At 50.0% G+C, this 23,256-nt stretch overlaps 1 protein-coding gene across 2 annotated transcripts in view; it reads right to left on the reverse strand.

The window, feature by feature from the left end:
* Positions 1 to 11,170: 11,170 nt before the first annotated feature.
* TNR (tenascin R) overlaps positions 11,171 to 23,256 on the reverse strand; it is a 29,625-nt gene continuing 17,539 nt past the window's right edge. Inside the window, exons 11-21 of one of the 2 annotated variants that reach the window (XM_009275862.2) lie at positions 23,120 to 23,239; positions 22,428 to 22,571; positions 21,678 to 21,797; positions 20,950 to 21,087; positions 20,211 to 20,341; positions 19,083 to 19,215; positions 15,908 to 16,059; positions 14,854 to 14,950; positions 13,884 to 14,045; positions 12,100 to 12,263; positions 11,171 to 11,656 (exon numbers count right to left, since the gene is read on the reverse strand). In XM_009275862.2, coding sequence (XP_009274137.1) covers positions 11,537 to 11,656; positions 12,100 to 12,263; positions 13,884 to 14,045; positions 14,854 to 14,950; positions 15,908 to 16,059; positions 19,083 to 19,215; positions 20,211 to 20,341; positions 20,950 to 21,087; positions 21,678 to 21,797; positions 22,428 to 22,571; positions 23,120 to 23,239 — 1,481 coding nt within the window. In that variant the 3' untranslated portion in view covers positions 11,171 to 11,536. Of the gene's footprint in view, positions 11,657 to 12,099; positions 12,264 to 13,883; positions 14,046 to 14,853; positions 14,951 to 15,907; positions 16,060 to 19,082; positions 19,216 to 20,210; positions 20,342 to 20,949; positions 21,094 to 21,677; positions 21,798 to 22,427; positions 22,572 to 23,119; positions 23,240 to 23,256 lie in introns of both variants that reach the window. The other variant, XM_009275861.1, reaches the window with a different exon arrangement.

Consider the following 23,256-nt stretch of genomic DNA (forward strand, 5'->3'; position numbering starts at 1 on the left):
GTACAAGGAACTGGGAAAAAAAGAACAGTGGGGGGGGGGGGGGTTTGAACTTGCCACCTCCTAGTTTTGTTTGGCATCCAGCGTATCTGGGCTCCAAGGGATCGTGCTTGGTTTTTCAGAAACTTTAATGGGTGAGAGGAAGCCATGACTCAGCTGCCGATGAATCACTGCTGCTCCAGATTACGCATCTCTCTGCTTGCTGGTGCCCCTCAAGCTGAGGAACTGATTAAGCCCGGATGAAGCAAGCTCCTGTCACCCTCCTAGTTTTGTTTGGCATCCAGCGTATCTGGGCTCCAAGGGATCGTGCTTGGTTTTTCAGAAACTTTAATGGGTGAGAGGAAGCCATGACTCAGCTGCCGATGAATCACTGCTGCTCCAGATTACGCATCTCTCTGCTTGCTGGTGCCCCTCAAGCTGAGGAACTGATTAAGCCCGGATGAAGCAAGCTCCTGTCACATCATGGAATGTCGGTCTGAGCCCAGGTCTGGGACCAGCTGGAAATCAAATCCCACCTCCAGCCCCTGTTTTCCATCCATCCTTCCCAAACTCCTTATTTCCATGTGAGATCAAGGCCTTTCCCATGCCGAAAAGCCCCTCTGACAACTTCCATTTCCTCCTCCATTCCCCTCAACCCCTAATTTTATTTGGAAAACACTACTAATTTTACACTGAAAATAGAAACACCCTCTTGTTTCCCCCTTGTTTCATTGGATTCAGCTGATTTATTTACCAGTTTGCCCCATTACTCAGCTGGGAGCTTCACTCCTGCCTTGATAACACCCAGCTGGTATCCAGGGCTGGTATGTTTGGTTTTTTCTCAGCACAGTGGGGTGGGAGGAGATGCAAAGTGACTGCAGAGATGAGCACACCTTTCTCCCCAGCTGCTTGCTCTGCTCTCTGGTTGTGATTTCTGTTTGCAGACGCTGGCCTGGCTTAAAGTAAGCAATGGAAAACTCTGCTCCCAGAGAAACATTCCTCTTATTTTTTCTCCCATGCTTCTGCCTTTTCCCCACCCTCTCCCCCTCCCACAAAAAAAGCCCGCAGTTTACACACCAAAAATAAAGCACGCCCGGTTGTGGGCTGGATAAAAATAGCAGCCCTTGGTATTTACTTTAGCACCAGCAATAGGCTTTCCGGCTTCGGAGGAGAACAGGAGAGGCAGGAGCAGGATGGCATGGCATCACATGGCATGGCATGGTGACCCTTGGCGGGGTGGAGGACAAACACTGAGCTGGTGTTTTTGGGGCTGGCAGGCTCTGTGTCAGCTGCTCCCTCCCCTCCTCTCCCTCAGTTGGTACCTACTGGTCTCTGTCCCCTCCAGGAAGGGGGGAGCCCAGGGGCGGTTGGGCTCAGGTGCCCCAGTCCCACCTGTGTCCCACCTTGGTGCCGATGTGCTGGTTTGGGGCTGCCCTTAACTGCCTGGGGCTCAGTCCCACATGGGCAGCGATGGGGGAAAGGCTGCTTTCAGGGAAAATGCCCCCAGACCGATGAGTTTTTTGGGGGTGCCTCTTCCCCACCTATCACCTGGGAGGCTTTGGGTGCAGCTGGGCTTGCTGAGGTGGGTCTGAGTGTGCTGGAGCATCCCTCCCTGGTGCTTAGGGGAAAGAAAAGGTGGGGATGGGGAGCGAAGTGGGATCCTTGGGTGCATCCTCAAGTCCCACTTGGTGCTTGTGTTGAGCAAAGATGGGGTACAGGGACCCAAGTGTGTTTGGGGAGGAGGGAGGGTGTGTGTCTCTGCACCTGATGGGGTGAGAGCAAGCAAGAGATGGCAGCTCGGGGTGCATTTTGGTGTGTGCCGCCAGGTTTAGGAGGAAAGCGGTAGGGCTTTTTGTTGGTTTAGAGCTGATGATTGTTTTGTGTGTGTGAGCATTCAGGAACTCCTTCCTGAGGAAATCCTACGGGCAGCACTGGTGGTGCGCGAGGGGGAAAGGAGACGTGCTGGAGCCGGGCAAGTCCCGGCAGCGTGACGTAGTGCCTTCCCATTTAGGAATGGCTCAAGGATTAGTTACGTGAAGGCCAGGGGACGAAAAACTCATCGGTGAATGGGGGTGCCCCTTCCCTTGGCATGGAAAGGGGGTCACCGGCAGTGTCTTGATGGCCGGATTTGTGGGATGTGTGAACCAAAGGCAGAGGAGTGAGTGATGCTTGGGCACGGCCCTGGTGTCCCCGAGGACCAGTGTGTGCCCCCAGTTGTGGGAAGCGGTGGCTCGCGCCTCCTACTGTAGCAGCTGCTTCTGGGGTTTCCCGCACTGGGTGAGTATTGAATCTGATCTGCCAAGGTTGCTTTTTAGGCAAAAAAAAAGTTGTGCCGGCTGTCCCCTCCAGCACAGTCCTTCCTTTGGCTCAGCCCAGCGATGCCGAGGAGCAATCAGTGGCCGTCCCTCAGTGCCAGCTTCCCCCAGAGCCCAGCCACAGCAGGCAGGGAGATCTAATCCCATTTCTTTAATGATAAGCAGCTGCCAAATTATTTTTTTTTAATGTTTTTATTATCCCTCCCCCTCTGTAAACTGCTTCCATGGGGGAAGCTGTTCCTGGAGATCTCCGGTGAGCTGATGTCCCTCAGTTCGGGGCCACGTGAGGATTTTGGCTGGTGGCACCGGAGCCATTGGCCAAGGTGTGCCCTCATGCTGGGATGTTTTGTGCTGCCCTTGGGGCTTAGCTCCTGCCTGGGGACTATTTGACCCTTGCTCTTCACAGTTCAAAGTCTTCCTCCTCCTCATCTCATTTGCTAATGGGGGCTCGGTGGGGAGGATGCAGCTGGGCGACGGGGCTTGGGCAGGGTGGCTCAGGGGGGCTCACCCATCCCCGGGGAGGGAACCGAAAGCGAAATGCAAATTGTGGTGGGTGAAAGAGGAAAAACACACCAAAAGGCTTTCTTCTGGGGGTGTTTTGCCTCTTTCTGCCCCCCGTGAGGGAGAGCAGGTTCCTTTATTTGGAGGGACGAAGTCCTCCTCGGGCAGGGGGGAGAGGTGGCCTTGGGTCGCGGGTGAGGAACTGATACAAGACGGCAAATGGGCAGATGCTGGCTGCTTTCGGCATGACTCAAGTGCAGTGAGGGATGTGGGACCAGGGGGAGGGCCAGAGCCTGTCCCCAGGAGCAGGGGGACACCGGCTGCTGGTGCTGCTCCTCCAGCCCTGTCTCCTTGCTGCTCCTCTCCTGGCTGCCTGTTTCCAATGCCTTCTGAAATTCTTAGAGGGATGGTTTCCCGCTTCATCCCCCCTTCTCTCACTTTTTGGGAGGATTTTTCTTGTAAACATTTGCAGAGTTACTTCCTTCAAACTCCTCTTCTTTTGCAATGCCACCAAACACAAGGGACGGCACAGGGACAAGGGGCTGTTGTGGCGAACAGAAGTGGCTTGTGTTCCCACCAGCATCCCGGTGCGCTCCGCTCCACCGTCTGGCAGCCATGCCAGGCCCTGGTGCTTGTGGAGGGGTAACGCTGAGGAGATAACCTGGGTGGGAGCAAGAGGATAAGCCGCGTTGCTGGGAATCAGTATGCTTATACATTGCATGGTATGCGCTATAGGGGGGCTGCACACCTCCAACATCCCTACCAATAGCAGAAAGCAATCCAAAATACGGGGAGGGAGAGAAGTGCTGCTATGAGAAGGTCCCTAATCACAGCTAGCACTCGGCTTCAATACTTCTGCCTCAAATATAATGTATATGGGGTTTTTTTTTGATGGGGAAAATTGCTGAAACAGGTTGGAAGCAGAAAAATCACTGCATGTTGATGCCGTGGCTGTAGCACAGGGAAGGGGGAATAAGCCTGTGGGCTGCTATTCACAGTGCTCCTCATCGCAGGGAGAGGGGACAAATCAATGAAATTTAAAAGCCCTGCATTTAGATTTGATTAAAAGAGAGAATTTTTTTTTTTACACTCTACATAATTAAGCTTTAGAGCTTGTAGCCACGGGAGTTGAAAATATAAAAATGGGAATGAGGGCTTTAAAGGGATGATGAGCACATCCAGGCTTACAAGGGGGAATTAAAACCCAAGAATGTTAAAGATGGTGCTATAAAAATCAGATCCCGCAAGGCATAAAGCAGCTGTGAATTCATGGGATGAGGATGCCCCTTAATCGACCTGCTCCAGCCTTGCTCCTGCAGGCATTGCACCTCCTCCCACAGTGCTGCTTGCTCCTGGGCAAACATTTCCCTTGTGTTTTTTTGGGCTGAGGTTGTAGGGTGTGTTGCTGGGAATGTGTTGCTCGAGCTCAAGGTTTGGGACGGATGCCCAACGCCCTTGCTGAGGACCTTTGTAAACCCTCCTGATGTTTGCTGGTGGAACAAAGTTCCCGAGCATCGCTCATGCAAGAAGGGGACTTTGGTAAGAGGGCTGTGATGAAATATCTCTGTACAAAGTGCAGATGGGGGGGGCTGGCGGTGGGATCCTCTGCAGTGGCTGGAAGTGCCCAAAGAGGAGAGTGGCTGCCCACAGCGTGGCCATGCTGCCTGCAGGTTCTGCCTGCACAAAGCCTGGGCTGCTCAGGGAGGTGTGCTCCTTGGAGAGGCTGGAAATGTGAGAAACCACCATGTGTGATACTGCACGACCATGTCTAGAATATACAGATGGCTTTGAGCTGTGCAAGGGCAGAGGGGCCTGTGCGATGAGGGTGGTGGGCACCTGCAATGGGTGACAGAGCAGAAGCTCCCCAGGGGTTGGTGTGGTGGGGCAAAACACCTCCCTGGGCTTAAGTCAAAGCTTGGAGCATTTAGGAAAGGGCTTGTGCCAGCCCTCACCCTCTTCTCATCCCATCTGAAGCGTGGAGCTAGCCATGGCTCTCATTTTGGGAGGTGGGTTATGGTCCGGAGGGATGCTGTGGCTCCACATGCTCCTGCCTTCTCTGGGTACCAACCTCTGAGTGGTGCGTGCCCACCTCATGCGTCTGGTTATTGCAACGGAGAGTCCGTGTTTCCTTCAGGTGAGCTTTTTTGGGGGTGCTCTGCAGGGATTGGAGGTCATGGGGGCCCCACCTGGCTGAATGGGGGGTACAGTGGAGGGCACTGCCCTTCCCTAAGGGACCATAAATGAAACCCACCGCATTGGGCCAACTGCTTGGCCAAGCTGTGCAAGACTGGGGTGCAAAGCACCGGCACAGGCAACCCTTCCTCTCCATCCCAAACCCATCTCCATCCCTCGGCTCCTCCGCATGCAGGGCAGACCTCCGGGTTTGCCTGAAGGGTTTTCCATGGCATTTACTCCCTTCAGACATGAAAAAGGTAGTTTAATCCAGACAGCTGCGTCCGTCAGGCTTCAGGCTTGGCTTTTTGCTGTGCCGGTGACTGTGGCTGAGGCGGGGGAACCCCGCGCTCACAACTTCCTTATTTTTTTTTCTCAAATTGGAGCAAGAAAGAGAAGTTGAGAAGATGCCGCAAAGCAAATTCCCCTCTTCTGTTGCTCTGAAATTAAATTTAGAAAATATTGAAGTGGTCTGGCAGAAGAGCTTCTTTCGGGCTTTCTCATCCTGCCTGGCTACGTGTCAAACACGAAAACTTAAGACGAGGAGGTCTAAATAAAGTCTGTGTGCGAAATGAGAGGAGACTTTCAAAATCCTCTGAAATTCATACATGTCCCAGAGATTTTTACTAAATCAATGTTGGTGGTTTTTTTTTTTGTTTGTTTGTTTTCCACTGGGAGCATGTTCTGCTGGAAATAGCCTTGCAATTTGGTTTTTGTTGGGGTTTCCTTCGTGCTGGGAACAGATTGCTGTCTAAATCTGGAGAACGACTTTAACTGAAGACTTCAGGGTCATTTTGCTCTGCTTCCGAGCGTTTACACCATGGCTTTTGCGTTCTCTGGCTGTAAGCTGCAGAGCCGAGGGTCCCTCTAGCTCATGGGAGCAGCTAAATTTATTAACAAAACATCTTGCGCTGGGCTGAGACCAAAGTGCAGCTCCCTCCCTTACTGGGGTTAAAAGACAGGCTGCGCCGACCCGACTTTGTGGTCACTTTATTATTATTTATTTTAACAGGAAAACTTGGGCAGGGGGACCTTGGGAGCCTCTGGTCCGACCTGCTGCCCAAGGCAGCCCCAGGGTTGGATGAGGTTGCTCAGGGCTTTCTCCAGCCTGGTCTTGAACACCTCCAAGGATGGAGATGGCACCACCTCTTCTTTGGGCAACTTGAACAAATGCTGGGCTGCCCCCCCAAATTTCCTCCCTCTATATTTTTTTTTTCCCGCTGGATGTCCTTTGTCTCTTGTCTGCTCTGTTCCTCCTGGTTCGTGTTTCTTGGTGTGCTTTGCAAATGAGGAGTGTGCCCTTTTCCAGCTGCTGCTGGGCTTGGTGGGGTGGCTGTCTCGGCTGTGCAACACCTTGCAGCTCAGCTGCAAACCGCCAAGTGAAAAACCAAGCCTCCGTGGCCAACTGCTTCAGATGCAAAAGTATCTGAGCTCCAGTCGGGCAGCACATGCCCTTGCAGGAGGGTAAGAGCATGCGAATCCCTGCTAACGAGCCCCTCATGCTCCTTCTCCCATGGGATAAACGAGGATTAGGGACAGGGTACGCGCGTCCCCGCTTGGCTTGAGGTCAGGGCTGCAATGCTGCTGGGCTTGAATGCACCAGGACCCCGCTCCCACCCCACTCCCAGACAGGCACACGGCTCGCTCCTTCAGTATCTTTTATTAATGTATAGAAAATGCATTAAAAAAAGGAACTATACATAGCCTAAGAGCGGTCAGGACTAAAAATACTAGTTAACAATGGTTAACAAGCGTCGATCCCATTCTCCAAGCTACGTTTTCATTACAAGGTGGGGAGTGTTGTTTAATATATTATTTATTTATATTATTAATTTTATTTATGCATTTATTTGCTTTTATCTCCCCCCTGATTTGGTTGCATTGGTTTGTGTTTGAGTTCATCAGAACCTGTCCAAGGGATTTTGTTGCCTCCGTTCTTCCTTCTTATTTATGGTTTTTAATTTTTTTAAAGTAATAAATACAATTCCAGGGTAACACCTGTATGCAGGGAGCTGCTTGTTTGTTTGTTTAGGTCTTCGTGTCACCATCCTTCTGAGAAACCACTGACACCTGGAGAGCTGTGGGCTGGGTACCGAGGTGGGTCTGGGCATCAGCATCTCCGCAGGGAAGAGCCTTTCCCTCCCCCTTACCCCAAATCTCTCCCCTGGAAGAGGCAAGGAGCTGCCACCACCATCTGGGCACCATCAGGTTTAAGGAAGGGGTAAGGTGACCCTGGAGGTTACTGGTGGTCCCCAAGGGGCTTGGTTGGGTTTGATGGCCATCCCGGGGTGCTTGGTTGGCAGAAACAGGTCTGGCCTTCTTGCTTGGCCCCGGGACAGAGCCCTTCATTAGTGGGTGTAAGCATGAATTAAAGGGTTTTTTGGGGTGAGCGCTCTTTGCTGGTGGTGCTTGCTAAGGTCAAAGCTTGTGGGCATTGCTGGGGGGCACAGGGCAGGGGGTGCGTGGTCACCCCAGGGTGCGATGGTAGGGACATACCAGGAGAGCAGCTCTGGGTCTGGATGAAGGGCTCATGCTGGCATGGAGGTGATGCACTGGGCGGGTATTTTGGCTCCTGCTGTATTTCAACAAGTCACTCTAAGCCTGTTGCGGGCACAGGGCACCCTGGCACAGGGACACCACTGCCCGAGCCCTCCCCTGCTGCAGCGCTGGGGACGAAGGTGGTGTGAGCTGTGCTCTCCACACCATGATGCTTCACCTCTGCTTCACCTGGGGTGAGCATCTGTCGTGGTTTAACCAGCACAGCATCACTTTGGGAAGGAGGTAAGAGGGCGTTTAGGCTGGTACTACACTTTGATATGCCCACAGTAAAGTAATGCAAAGATAAGGAGTAGAAGCAAAGGCTTCTCCCCAACCTTTGTGTGGCTTTGACACTCTTCCATCATTCTTCTGCCAAAAACCCGGCTACCTTTGGGGAGGGCCTGGCCTCTCTCCTTCCCTAAATTACTAATTTATAAATGCTGTCTTAAGGATCACTTTACTAAAAGCAGCTTTTCCTTTCAGGCCTTTTCTTTTTTTCTTTGGTTACGTTTTAGTGCAGTGTGCAGTGGGATGGTGGGCTTGGAGGTCTGGCAGGAATGGAAACAGAGGGAAATCAAAATTGGGCAAGAGATGAGAAGGTCCCTTGGTGTTTCCTTCCAGGATTTTGAGGTTAGAAATAAGAGGTGGCTTTGAAAGGCTACAGAGGTCCTGGGCACCCACTGTGCTCTGCTGGGTGAAGGACCTGATGTGCTTCTCCCTGCTTGATGTTATGGGATTTGGCATCTCGCAGTGGATAGTCTGGTTTTGGTACCAGCTTCAGGTTCATTTTGGGGTCTGGGGCAAGCCTGGGCCATACAAGCTGGATGGCAGAGGAGCCACCAGAGCCCAGTGATCGTTCACATGCTGAAGCCAAGGTCTCTTGAGATGAGCATTACACAGGATCCAGGCTGGGTTCCTGGGAATTTCAGGCTTGATGCTAAGACTTCATTCAGTCTCAATGCTGTGCTGATGGGGGACAGGGCCAAACTTGCTCTGGGTGGAGAATGAATTCAGAAAAAGGGCTTGCCCAGCCAGTGATGGAGGGTAAAGAGAGGCTGTACTTAATCACCTGGCCGTTCTGTAGCATCAACATTAAGCACAAATTTGCTTGAAACTGCTGGCAGGAGCTTTGCCCCAAAAAATTTATCAGGCAATGATGAAAAATAAATTTCTGGAAAATTTTATCTTGTATATGGACAATGTGAACAAGGGACAATGGCCCAAATGACTGGGTCGTCATTGCTGATTGTGTGCCTAGGCTTGGGTTAGGTTATCACCAGGAGAACAAAACCACCACGTGTAGATGTCTTTCCTTTAAAAGATTTTAGCAACTGTGTTTCACCAGGATAATGGAAAGACAACACCCTGGTACCATGTGTGAGATCAAGGACCAGCATTGGTATATAATGGCAGTGAAAGGTCAGATATTATCTCCAAGGTTGTCCTTCAGACTTGATGATGGAGTTGTTTCAACCAGATCCTCTCATCCCGGTTACAGGACTTATAAAAGGGATGACAGACATGAGCAGGGAGGAAGAGATATATGACAGTAAATCTATGTAGAAATAATCAGCCTTTTTGAAGGTCATCTTCTGAACCTCCTGGAAAAGCTTGGCATGTTTTGATTTTCTGTTTGACTTGTACTTTTGAAAAGAGAGGTTTCTTGCCTTCCACTTGATTGCGAATGATGAGCTCCTGTGTTTCCACTGATGTCTCTTCCTTTCACTTGGGTGGATAAGCAAACAGCACCATCCGAGACAGGTGATGAATGCCATCCACTGTCAGTCTCTGCTCCTCATTATAACCACTGCACTACAGTGCTTTTGTTAGGACACTTTTTGCCTATAAACTCTTGGTGACGTTGGGAAAAATATTACTCTGCTGGTCTACTAGGAGGCTTCTTACGTTTTAGTCAGTTCTATCTGCTGCTTCTTGTTGGCTTTTGAAACCTAAAACAGGGCAGGCTGCTCAGAAGGCATGACATGCTGCCGTCCGTGACACTGGCCATATTCCTCAAGAGGTCCCATCATCTGCAGCCTCTCTGACTGACCTGTTGCTCAACTAGTTGACTTGTTGCCTGATTTGATGCTGATGGGAAGTAAGAAGAGATGCCTCATTTACATATGAGATGTTGCTGAGCTACAGCATCCTTACTCCAGGTCAAACTGCAGCTTGTAAGCTGACCACTTGAAGGGCTGGACCCTGTATCTAATCCTGGCCTTGGGGTTAGCTATGATTTCGTGTGCCAGTACGTGGAATGGACAAGGAGGCTGCGTTTCCCGCTTAATGCCCTTCTTTAGCTCTGCAGCCGTGGTGAGTAACGTCAGAAAATCCAGGAGCGTGACCATGAAAGAGACACTGGCTTGAATTATAAGCTACTGCAAAGATGCCTTTATGTTGCCATCTGGAAGATGTTTCTTGAGACAAAGCAGCTTCAGTGTGATAAAATCAAAAAGCAGTGTTTAGCATTTGTAATGCTCCCTTGGCTGTGAACCCAGTGATGAGCTGCATTGTCCTTGAACGTGGGGATGAGTCCCTTCTCTGAGACCAGGCCAGTGACAATGCCCAGCATTGATCAGAGCCGTCAGCAGAGGAGTGACTCCAGTGTGGTGGTTGTTTGGGCTACGTGGAGGTGGTGTCAATGACAACAGAGCGCAGCCAGAGCTATCCGAAGGTTCCATTGACCTTAAGATGGGAGAAGTTAAGGATGGGAAGAGTGAACTCATTTATTCTTCCAAGGGTCTTGAAGTGCTCCAAAATCTGAATGGACTAAGCCTTCCTTCCAGGAGGGGAAACAGTTGGCTTCCCATTAGAGAGATCGTGATACCAAGGCACTGAGGCTTGTGTCCCTCTTGTGATGGCGGCAAAGAGAGATGGTGTAGGAGAAGGAAGAGAATGGGCATTTCTCAGCTTGCGCTTGTCTTCCCTCGGCTGGGTTGTCATCATTCCCCGTGTGCATGGAGGTCCCTGAACAAAAGCATCTGGGCTGTGCCAGCTGCCAGCTGCAGGCTGGGCTGCGGTTGTGTGATAGCTCTTTTGGTTGCTGGTCCTTCTCTGAGACTCTATGGTTTGGGACCAATGACCTCAGTGAAAGACAGCGTGGTGGCATATAGAAATAGCAGGGGAAATGGGATCTAGAGTTCAAGACCACAAGTAGTGATTTTTCTCCCAAATCCTCTAATTTGACTCCTTTCTTCTCCATCAAGCTCAGCATAACCCAGGCAGATGTCATGTACCTGGAGTGGGATGAGTTCAGCTCGGAGGAGTGGATGATGCAGGTTGGGGCTGGTGGAGCAGCTCTTGTTCCCCTATGCATCAGGTACATGAGGATGACTTTGGCTGTGGTGGGGCCAACACGTGAGCTGTGGGCTCTCTAGAGTTTGCCTACATATGCAAATATTCATCAAGCCTTCCTGGTGTGATCTGTGAAAACTGGGGCTGGGGTGAGCCTTGTGTTTGCTCATTCTCGCTTTGTCTCTATGCATACAGTGCCTGCACGTAGGGGAGGGATGACCAGGCCAGAAGAAGAGACAGGCCTCTGCCTGCTGGAAGAGTTGGTGTCTACAGGATGGCATGAAGCTTGGGACCTCCCTGCCAGGAGGGGACAGGGAGGCAGGGAGAGGACAGGTGTCCCAGGCCATGACTAGCATGGAAATGGCCACACAAACCTTGGGGAAGGTTTCTGCCACGAGCCCCGTGACAAACATTTCTGACAGAGTTTGCTGGGGATTTCTAAGTCTTTTAAAAAAATATCAAAAATCTGTCTCTCTCTTTCTCTCCCTTCTTGTGTTAAGGACCAGAGTATTGGGGTAGGGAGACTGGAAGTTTGGTATTTCTCTGGGACAGATGCAAAGCAAGGAGGTCTTTCCTTTCCCATGGCCTTTGCTTGTGCCGTGGTTCCCTCCAGCACTTGTGAGGGGCAGGTTGCTATCTCAGACGAGTAGTAATTTTTTTTTTCCCCTTTTCATATTATAAAATACAAACAAATGACAGACAAGGTCAGGTGGTGGGAGGTGGGAGGGGGTTCAGCTGGCTCAGAGCTGTAGGGACCGTCGCTTCCTCCCAGAGATATTACGGTGGTTGTAAGGTCTCATCTTCATTTCCACAAAGGGGATGGAGAACTCGTGGCCTTTCCAATGGTACCAGTTAATCCCCTGGCAGGAGGGAGAGAAAGGCACAGGGTAAAGAAAGACCCTAACATGAAACTAGAGTGGGAGAGGAAGAAAAAAAACTTGACTGCCGTAGAGAAGCCAGAAGGAAGAACTTGCTCCAGTGGGAGCAAGAAACTCTTCTGCTGCTCTGGCTTGATGGGTTTTTCCCACTGCTCAAAGGCTCATGATCAAATTTTATGTATGTATTTTTTTAAATGTAACTTAACAAGGTAAATGACCGTGGCAGCCAGCGTGAGGCATGAAGCACCACCCCAAATGGCTCGAAGGTGGTTCCCTTCGCTCCAGCTTGTGTTGGGTCACCCCAGCGGTGCTCCTGGCTCTGGTGCACTGACCACGCAGCCCCAGCCCTAGCTTGGGTTTGCTGTCGTGCTTGGTCATGCTGCTAGAAGAAATGCCAAAGGCTTTCAGCCCAGCTCTGTCCTTACCTGACTGTGCCGGGACTCTCCGTACTTGCCATTGAGGTTGGTACGGTGGCAGTTCTTATACCACCAGGCCCCTTTATAGGACATGGCGCAGTTGGTCACAGCGACATCGTTGTCCCTGTCCTTGGTGGAGAAGGGGCGGCCCTGGTGATAGGTGAGGGAGTCCCCTGTGGGAAGAGGTGCTGTTAGAGGTGATGGAGCCTGAGTCATCTGGTCTTTTTCACAAGTAAATTAGGATATTCTGGTATATGTGGTAGCCTGTTGATCAACAGCTCAAGCATCTGAAAGTCTGGGAATAACATTAACTGGAATTGTTCACAGTTCGTTCATCTGAGGTCCTCTGCTGTCAGTTTAGGATCAGTACAGACCATAGCAAATCTTAGAGGCTGTTTGGGTTTGGCAGATAAAATGCTATATGGTTTTGGATCTGAATTTCAGTGTTTCACAAATGAATTAAATCCTAGATTTGGGGATCCCTGATTTCCTGAAGCCTGACTCTGCTATATAACTTTAGGATGCTTTCAGCCTCCTTCCCTCCTGTTAGCCAAAGGGAACTTTTTCTCCCAGAGAAGCCCAAGCATTTGCCTCTTGAACCAAGATGCTTGGCCTTCTTTTCTCCCTTTGAATAAAAGGAAGAACCTTTTGGAAGGTGCGTGTTGTCTTATTTCACCAAAACCACCAACCTCATCTCCCCTCCTTACTAAGGAACAAGAGAGCTGCTTTTGGGTGAAAGGAGAGCCAAAGTGAAATATGGTCGTTATTACAATTGAGTGATGTACTTACAGGAGACATTCTTAATATGCTCCTTGGTGGTCTCTAAGAAAATACGAAGTCAACCCATGCTAGCTGTGTGCAGTCCAGCCACCAAGAGGCTTGCTAGAAAACCTCTTGGCAATGAACCATTTGGTGAGTCTTGGCTCTCTCTGCTCAAAGCGGAGCAGAAGCTCCTTCGTTGGACGGCTAGAAGAAAAGCTTGCATGGGGAAGGGGAGGGAGTTGTGTCTGCAGCACTTACTGGCATTTTTGGCAACAGGATGGGAGCCTTGTGCCCTGGGACTTAAGGTAAGAGCAAGTGCTGTGTTGCATGCAACCAAGATCTCCATCTCTTCTCTTCCAGTGGCAACTACCAGATATTGTATAGGAAAACTCCTGCGTCTTAGATATGGTGTGGGGTTCCTCACTAAGTACATGGTGGTGAAGTTTTGTATGGATCACGGAGACTTGCAGTCACTGGGCATGTCTATCCCAGCTAGAGGGGCTGCAGCTGTACCCCTCTACTGCTTCTCGGGGAAGAGACCCCCTCCTTCCATCACCCATCACCCACCACCCACTGTTTTCTGGTGGGCAAAGCCTAGTGCTGCTGCATCAACCAAGCAAGCAGGTGTGACAGTCTCCTTGCAAAACCTGACTGTGTTTGGCCTCTGCATGAGGAAATGATGCAGAGGATTTCAGCTTTTTCCATTGCTGTGGGAGGGCAATAAATACACCCTCCAGCACGACATCAATAGCAAGCTGCGGTGATTGCCAAGTGAGATGACACCTCTGATGATTGACCTGGTTATTTGAATAGCAATGCCTCTGATATTTAATATCTAATCCCCAATGGAAAATTCCTTCTGTCCTTAGTGGGATTTATCAGCCTGGTTTACATGATGGACTGCAGGAAAGCAGAAAGGGTTTGTGTTTTGCTGCTCCAGAAAAGTAAGCTTTGATGTTGGGATTTCCTTCACAGTTTCAGACCCACCGGTCCCAGGATTTCCCTACTGCTTGCTAGCACTGAGATTGCACCTGAAGTGCCGTTGTAGTCCCCGATGCGCAGCTTGTACAGGCTCCGGGAGTCGCCGATGGAGAACTTGTCATAGTAGGCGTACGCTGCTTCCTGGCCGTCCCTCATGTCTATTCGCAACTCGTAGCGCCCCTGGGATGTGATCTTGTGGATGTTGTCCAAACCTGGTGAGACAAGCAGCAAGACACCCAGTGAGACCCAATGCCTGGATCTGCTCTGTGAGCAAACAAAAAAAACTCTAGGCAAATAAAATGTCTGTGGGAAATGAGAGTGAGGAGAGGAACCAGAGAGCAACAGCACTTCTGGTTAAATCTTTGTCTCTCCTGGCATTGGTGGGGTCTGAGCTCTCTGTCCCCACTCAGGCTTCACTTCCCTGTGGCTATGAGAGGTGGGTTCAAGCCCCAGGTTCAGCTTTCTCCATGCTGCTGAAGCTGGGGATCATCAGCTGTGGACCCCTGGTGCTTCTTGTGTCACACAACCATCTTTTGAGCTGTTAAGCTCCCATACAAGCCAGAGCATGTTTATGCTGCAGGGCTGGCGTTGGCTTGTGTTCAGGTTTTGGGGGAGCATGCTCCGTTTCAGAGCTGTGCAGGGTCTCCTGCTCACCCCTTTCCTACTTTCTTTGGGCAGCTGGCTTGCTGGCCAAGTCATAGATGCCACCAATGCAACCTGTAGTCATCCAAAGGAGGATGATGGGTTTTGGTCCATGAAGACCGCCGGTGTACCCCCTTCTCTCCTAGGAGGAGCAAATTAGGGAGCTGCTGGCCTTCACAATGTGCTTTTATGTGGTATGCCCATGAGTGACTTTCTAACGTGCAGGGCAGGGGATGAACAATGGAATGAAAGCTGTCTGAGGGAGAGCGTAGAGTGGGGTGAGAAGCAAGGAGCCAACAGCTGGCACAGGTGAGCAGCACAGTGCACGCAGAGCTCAGGTTTGATGCATCAATGAAAGACAACCAGTGAAGGTCTTACCGAGCCAAAATTCATCCTCCAAGTTTCCGAAGCCAACCCGGTAATCTGCCCATTTCCGGAAGAAATCGGTCAGCCCGTTCTGCCGCCTCTGGAAGACCTGTTGTGGGGGAAGACCAGGGGGAAAATCGGTGTGAAGGAGAAGATGGACAGCCTCACTGGGCTTTGGGGCACATAAAATAAAGACAATACTTTGTCTTTCCATCGTGCCTTTTGGGGGAGATAATTACAATATCCATCTGGTTAGTGTTAATTGCAGCCATGCAATTAATTCATGTGCAGATGGAGAAACTGAAGAGATGTTAGGTGATGTCCAAGGCAAATCAATGTTATTATAAGAAGGAATCAGCCTTCAAGCTTTCTGCTCTACCCGATGCGTGGTGCCTCTGTTTTTCTAGCATGTGATTCTGGTTTCGGCTAGCTCTTTCTGTGATATCCAAGGGGATGCTTTGAAGCAGAGTGAGATGGAGGGAAATTTCCTGGCTAAAATAACATCCGTGCTAGAAATCAGCATTTGAGGAAGCCCATTTTTTTCTTTTGACTATACATCTAGCGGAGTTTTGTGTAATCCATGTAAGCCTTTGACACGAATAAAATCAAAGCACCAGAGCATTATTTACTTAAACTGCCAGTCCATCTATGTCAAGACAAGCAGTGTTTGTGCGATTCAAAAGCCAAACAGGCATTTGCCTCTAAAATGTTCCTGTGTGGACTCAATTGGGGTGATGCCTGACACCCTCCTACTGCAGGCAGTGTGAATCATTCTCTGTAAAAGCTATCGGTCATTAATTTCATTTTTAGAACAATAAATCAGCTTCAGTCTCAGATTTTGCTCTCCAGAAGCACTGCAAACATGTCAAATAAATCAAAGGGCATTTCTCCAAGTGTAACTATTATTACTGGAGCGTGGGCCATTCCCTATGGCGTGGGAAATGAAGCGTGCTATATTAAGCCTGCTGTCGTTCCCGTGCAGCGTGGTGCTTGGCTTTGCTGGTAGGATGGGGCTCAGTTACATTGCGATGGGGACAATGCGTAGGACAACCGCACGGCTACTCACAATCCATCCGCCTCCATCGGTGGTCATGTCACAGTACACCTGCACTCGCTGGCTGAGGTCCCCGTTGATGGAGATGGTGTAGACGCCGCTCAGTGTGTCTCCATTCATCAGGTGCTGGGCGCAGTCCTGAGGGTTAGCAAAGACACGACCGCCTGTGAAATTATAAAAAAAAAAAGCAAAATTTGAGCAGAGTGACACCCTTTCCACATGCCTTGGGCCCCCCTGGTTATGATCTAGGAAAGGTCTAACTTGGCTTCTGCGTCCCAAGTTATTCTGCAAGGCAGTGGGACTTTACATCTGCCAACAGCATCAGAGGATTTAATGGAAAAAAAATCTGTGCATATATTAATTAATCTCCCATATGTCCTATATTGGAAAGGTGCATGGTAACATCACTATGAATGATGAGGGATGTCACTTCTTGGACCATTTTTCTGCACCGTGTCTGAAACCCTGGGGTTTAAGCTGTCACCAGCGTATTTAGACAGCTGTGAAAATACCAAAACCTGTTCTCTTCTCAGGATTGCCAGCCCCAAACAAGTTTTATGACTTTACTGATTCCAGGGGGATTCTCCCAATCCATGCCCTTGGAAATGATGGTGGATTTACGCCGGGCTGATTGTCACTTGCAAACTGAGCAGAATGAGGCTGTGCAAGATGCTAGAGATGGGCAGCGTGGGCTGTGTGGCAGTGCTCCAGGTGTCCTCTAATGAAGAAACATCTCATTTGGGAGTCAGAGTTTAAGAGAGTCTTAACTACAAGACCCCAGCAGTATTGGGATGTCAACTCTGGGTTCAATTTTTTCTCATTTAATGCAAAAGGGGGAAATACATCTTTTTCTTTGCTGTTGGTGCGTATGGGTGATGCGGTAAATGAGTGCAGAGCAGGCAATGTGGATGTGGCTTTTGAGGGTGTCTCGGTTACGCATTGAGAAGGTGTGAAGGATGTACTGTGTGTGCCTATCACAACTGTGTGATACCCCATAGGACCAGGGTACAGACCCTTGTCTGTAATTTCCCATTTGGGTATATTCCCCCCAGCCTCGTGACCTGAAGACTCTGAGGTCATCGCTTTGTCCAAATGTTGAAGATCCCCTATTTTTTCCCGGCTCCATGGTCTGTAGTGCAAGGTCTGGTGAGACAGTGTTTGCGTTTCATAGTATCCAACAATGAAAACTGCTTCAAAGACAACCACTTCAGGCTCCCCTGAGCTCTGTGGAGATTACTTGTTTCTTAATTTATATTCATATCTTTAAGAGCCAAGGAGACCTTGAAAGATATTTCAAACCACTATAAATTATAAATATTGTATCTGTTTCTTCCTTTTGTCCCATCTGTATACAATTCCCCAAGAACCTTATGCAAACATGAAACAAAGAGGCCGAGCTATTAATATGTCAGAGGGAATGGAAGAACCCCGGGATGTGTACTGCGAGCAGAAGGAAGCAAAACAATTTAAATTAAGCCTGTTTTTTTTTTTCTTTTCTTTTTTTTTGTCTCCTTAAAGACAAGTCCTTGTTCTCTGCAAAGTGGCCTGACACACTGCCAGGGTGAATTGAATCCCAGACCCCGATTCTTCGCTGAGGGATGCTGCCCATGGATTGCATTGACTCGGTGTTTGTTCCTGGGTGCTTCTGTCTCACCGATATATGGGGTAAGTGGGGAGAAACTGGTTTCTTGCTGATGCCTACCTTCATCTTAAAAGCAAATTAAACCTGTGTTCGGATGCTGCATCAGCTGGCAATGGTGTCTCTAACACTGCCAAAGTCTGACATTTGTGCTTAATAGAAACAGTGCTCTCCTTGCCTGACGTGAGTGGGTTTCTGCTGCTTTATCCCAGCTGAGAAGCCAGCCCCATGCAGCTTTTTCCCTGACTCCCAAACAGCCTCAAAGATTACATGCATTTTTCCATCACCTGCCTGAATTGCCCTGGCTTTATGTGCCTGCATAAGAGGCAAGAATAACAGGAAAACCTGTAGATGCATTAGAGAAGAATCTTTTCTTTTTTTGTTGACATAAATAGTTTCTATTATCTCTTAAAAGCAGGTGAAGGGACCTATGCGTTTAACTGGGATGGGGAAGTGTATCCACAGCAGATTCAAAGAAAACTCTCCAAATTGAACTGGCAGCGCAGATGGGAGGAATTTCAGTGGACATCATCTTCAGGCTTCTTAGTGCTTTTGAAGCCCAGAGAAATGTAATTGGATTCAGCCCTGAACAAAATGCATTCTGTCTCTTAAGTGCCCTGGCCTAGCAAGGCTTTTCAAAGAGGGTGAGGGACTATACGCTTTGCACAGTTTCTAATGTGAATGGTCGCAAAGGGTGGGAGCAATGGTGACATTTTCATGCAAGCTTCATTCTTGCAAGTGTAAGCACTCCGCCTGTGAAGGTTATGGTGGCTGTGGATGCCCACTGTTTGATTTAGAAAGGAAACCATTCCTGTTGCCTTAGTGGATCGTGACTTCTCTAGAATTAGAGGGGGAAGGAATAATGCAATTAGATAAAATCAGTGGGACCACAGTCCTGCGGGCATGCTGGCTCTGCTGTCTGTGACTGCACTGATGGTTGTGGAGATGCACCTGCTTGACATTTCCAGGGATGCCCCATCCCTGGAAACATTTGAGGTCAGGTTGGACAGGGCTCTGAGCAACCTGATCTAGTTGAAGATGTCCCTGCTCATTGCAGGAGGATTGGACTAGATGATCTTTAAAGGTCCCTTCCAACCCAAGCTATTCTATGATTCTATGATTCTGTGATATTTGTGAGAGATGGGACCATGTCTCCATGTCTACAGTGTGGAGAGACCAACTGGGTCTCTCCTCACTCACTACAAGAGCATATCTATTGATAACGTTGTTGACTTTTGTGGTTTTTTTCCTCTATTTATGCATTTGAGGAGGGACAAGGGCAAGGCAAAGGGCCTGGTAGATGGTTCCTGGTCTGAAGCTCAAATCCCCTTGCCCTGGGCTGGACCTTGTGTTTGTATTATAGGTCCTTCAGCCATTAACTTTTTGTAGCAGAGCAGCACCATGGGTTGTGGAAATGAATGTACCTCTCTGTGGATCGTGGTGAAATGCTGCCTGAGGACGGAAAGCCCATAAAAGCAGTCCATGTCTACCAGCACAGTATGTGGGCTAAGCCTTGCCTGGCTGAGTGGACGTGGTGTGAGTCCTCACCTGTGGTGAAGGTGATGGAGATGAAGCCGCTTCTCATGGCGTTTTGGGCAGCTTGCAGGTGCACAGTGTACTCTGTGGTCTCAGAAAGCCCCTCCAGGCGGATCCACGTGTCCTCAGCATCCACAATCAGCTCCTGTACATGGGTCCCAGAAGGAGGTAGACACCAAGAGCAACAGATGAGAAAAGCGATGGGGAGCCTAAAGAGCAGGTGAGGAGGGAAGGGAAGCCACAAACTACCGCAGCCCTTGGTGTCTGGCTGAGAAGCATTGCATGGCTGCTTACACCCCTGGACTAAGCATGAGGTCAATGAATGTATTCAACGTTTTGGGATGGTTTGGGTGGGAGAAAGCTAGCTGGTTTGGATACAGGAAATGTAAATGTTTGCAATTTGTGTGCTCTATTTACCAACTCTGTTGGGATCTGCATGCCCTCAATATGGGGCATGACAGATTACCCAAGCACCACAAAGAGTAGAGCTGGCAAAATCTGGTTATCAGCCAGTTTTGACTCTGTCAATTCCTGTCACGTTAATTTTTATGGTTGTCAGCCAATGCCACATAGCATTATATCGAACCCCTTCTGCAAAGCTATTATCCTTTGGCCGCTGCAAGCCAGTCACACCGGCAAAGGAAATGAGACTATTTGCGGTATTTCTGATAGCGTTTGTAGCAGCTCTCCCAGACAGGCAGATATGGACACACTCGTTAAATAGTCAAATATATTGTATTGCGGGATTAATTAGCTGTCTGTACCTATCTTCCTTTTTGCAGGGAGGGCAAATAACATTTTTAGCATCTCTGTTCATGGGATAATTTTCTCCTGCCTCAGCTTGCTTGTGTTTCACAAGTTGTGAATTTCCCCTATTCCTCCAAACTTTCCAGGCATGCCCTCTTTGCCCAGACCTGCAGGTGTGCATAAAGATTTTGCCCTAGGCAATCTTTTCCTGCTTTTTTCAATTGTTTATCTAAAGTATTGCTTATGCAGAAAGTAGCATCTACCCTTCTGGTCTCTCCCTAGTGACCTAGTGAGCATCGTTCTTTTGCTTTGTTGGGTTTCTCCTGCTCATTTCTCCACAATCATGTTATTCCTTGACTTAATGAGCCTCTTTCTTTGTGAGGACTCACTCACCTTCCGGCTGCCATCGGTGGATCTGTAGGTCATGACGTAGTTCTCGATCGCTCCCATGGGAGGCACCCAGGAGAGCAGGGCACTCCGTCGAGTGACTTCACTGGCAGTCAGATTTGTTGGAGGATCCAAAACTGCAAGGGTGGATAGGGACCCAGGGAAGTGCAAGTTCTCACACGCAACCACCCCAGCCCCGCTTCCCAACTCAGCGCACTGGGATTCAACCTTGCAACCCTAAGCTGCAGCCCAAAGTCCATCCTTGCCCTCAGTTTCCAGACCTCATCACCCGTCCCCAGCCTTGAACAGAGCTCTGCAAACCCTCTAAAAGTCCTCCTCTATCTGCATGCTCTCTGAAGGGTAACGGCTCTGAAATTCATGTGCTATGGGGCCTGTCAAGCTTCTTGTAAGCAAAATGGGTTGTAGTGCTCTTCTGGACTATGGCCTTGGTCAAGAAAAAGACCTGGTCAAGGGTCTTCTTGGGAAACCACATCCAGGGGAAATCAAAGAAAGGGGTGGATGGATGTTGAAAGAGTGAAAATGATGGTTGATGCTTGTTGTGATGAAAATTCTGTTCTTGTGTTGTGCCCAACACTGGTATTTGAGTGTCCTTTTGGCATATGGCTACTTCTACACCTGCATGTATGTGAGAAGAGCTTTGGCTCAGCTGTGCTGGCTGCTTTTCCTGGGGTAGATGTATGGCTAAGGGTGAGTAACAAGCAGTTGGGGAGGTGATTGTACATACGAGTTGTAAAGTTGGTGCTGATGGACTGGCTGGTGAGAGGCCCATTGGTGGCGTACATAGAGACTGTGTAGGTGGTACTGGGCAGGAGGTTGGTCAGCTGGTACTCCTGGTTGACTCCATCCACAAGAATTGTTTCTCCTGCAACTGTAAGGCAAAAGAGGTGACTTAGGGTAGGTATCCAAGGTGGTTCTCCAAAATATGTCTATGGATGTGACCTCATGATCAAAAGCACTTACACTGCTGAAACACCATGAGCTGTTTTGTGGCAGCTGAGCTGTAGTGGTGGTGTTTGGTCTGAAGGATGGTCTTATTTTTCCCACAGCCCCTATATTTGCCTGATGCTTTCTTTCCCTTCAGTAGTGGGTTTCATGGAGTTTGCCGCACACTGAGTTTCTGTGGGATGGGTACTTGCTTGCCCCTGGATTGCTGCTGGTGGGCCAGTTAGTAAAGCGGGGGGATCCCAGTCCCCTTCTGTATGGACTGCCATGCTCTGAGGCTTGGTGAGGGGCACTGCCATGGGACCTGCGTGGGAGGAGCTGGTGTCTGGGGATGGGGTACAGCCCTGCCACCTGCCAGCTGCTGCCCTCCCGAAGCAAGGGCTCCTTCCCTACTCCCTCCGTGGAGGGCACCCACTGAGCCCCAGGCTTTGGGATGGGGGAGAAGTGGAGGTGAGCTGAAATGGAGCCCCAGCAAAGCTTGTGGCAGAGGGTCGCAGGGTTTCGGCGTACCTGCATGGCGGGTGAGGATGAGGACGTAGCTCTCCACCTCTGACAGTGGCGGGTTCCACTGCAGCAGCACCTCAGTGGGGGTGACATTGGTGGCTGTGACCCCCAAGGGGGCATCCATGGCTGCATGGGGGACAGATTCAGAGAGTTAGAGGCATTAAGAGGCTGGGCTATGAACTGGAAGGGCTTCTTGTGACCCATCACTCATGGTCTTGCCTTGCTGCCCAGGCACATATGCCTGCAGAGGAGTTATTGTTGCCCTAGCTGGAAAGCAGAGTTGTCATAGCTTGTGCTACTCTGCTACCTGGGCTGCTCTTCCACTGTTTTCCTGATGCACAGCCTGGGATGTTAAGGGTTTTTTTTAGGTTTTGAGGAGTCTGGGGATAGCAGAGGGTTTTATTTTTGCAGCAGATGCTGTTTGTGTCAGGGCTTCCCCAGGGATTATTTCTGGAAGTCTGTACTTCCTTTAGGAAAGGTTGTTATGGTTGCCCAACGTCATATCTCTGGCTTCCCTGTGCCCGGAACACAGATTTATCACCCCCCCTCCCTCGTATATACCCATGCATATACGAGAAAAGCTTTGCTTAGACACACTTCAAAAGTCCACACTGGGACCTCGTGAGCCTTGCTGATCATCTTGAGCTTGCATCAGGCTAGCATGAGGTTCAGCTTTCTCTCAGCTGCCTGATTGCTAGTGCAAGGAGGGGCTGGCACTGTTTGACGGCTACCTGCCCACCAGGACCTCTTTCCTACCTGTGTGCACAGTGATGGAGGCCACCTCGCTCTCCTCCCGGCCGCGCACGCTCTTCACCCCGATCTCATACTTGGTGGCGGGCTGCAGGCGGTGGAGGGCGTATTCAGTGGCATCGCCGGCAATGGCGGTGCTGTCTGTCCTCCCTGCGGGGACAGAGCCAAGAGATTTGGCATCATGGCTGGCCCTGTCCCTGGGATACAGGAGGTGCTCAGGAGGAGAGGGCAATGCCACAAGCCCTGTTCAGGGCTGATACTGGGGGTAACTGGGCTTTGTGCCTGTGGGTGCACGCCTGTGTGCCCATCACTCTGCTGGCTCGACCTTTTCAGTATTGTAGCTGAAACTGGGGCTAAGGGAGATGAGCCAAGGGGGGCAGGTGGGGGAGGTGGGATTTCAGGATTGGGCCCTGAACTAACCATCCCTGAGGAGGGCACGTGGCAGGGGGTCACTCCCTGTGCCCCTCTGTACTGAGCTGGCCCTTGGCTACAGTGGCCCTTGCCCATCCTTGTCCCAGACACCCTGTCCTCCATCCCTGCAGCCTCTTGGTCCATCCCAGTTATCAGTGGCTTTTCCCAGGGCACTGGGATGCTGCCTGGGGTGAGGATGACCTGGTGGCTTGCTTGTGCCCACAGATGGAGGGAGGGTTGACAGCTGTGAGCTCAGGGCATGAGCAAGAGTGGTCTGACCCTATTACCTTCAGCAGCACGGTACGATATTCTATAGTGGTCGAAGGCAGCAATAGGAGGGCTCCAGTAGATGATCATGGACTCCTGGGTAATGTTGCCCACCCTGAGGTCCTTCGGTGCATCAATCCCTGGTGAGACAGAGCAG

Source organism: Aptenodytes forsteri, unplaced genomic scaffold (assembly GCF_000699145.1).
Source record: "Aptenodytes forsteri isolate BGI_AS27 unplaced genomic scaffold, ASM69914v1 Scaffold289, whole genome shotgun sequence".
NCBI lineage: Eukaryota > Metazoa > Chordata > Aves > Sphenisciformes > Spheniscidae > Aptenodytes > Aptenodytes forsteri.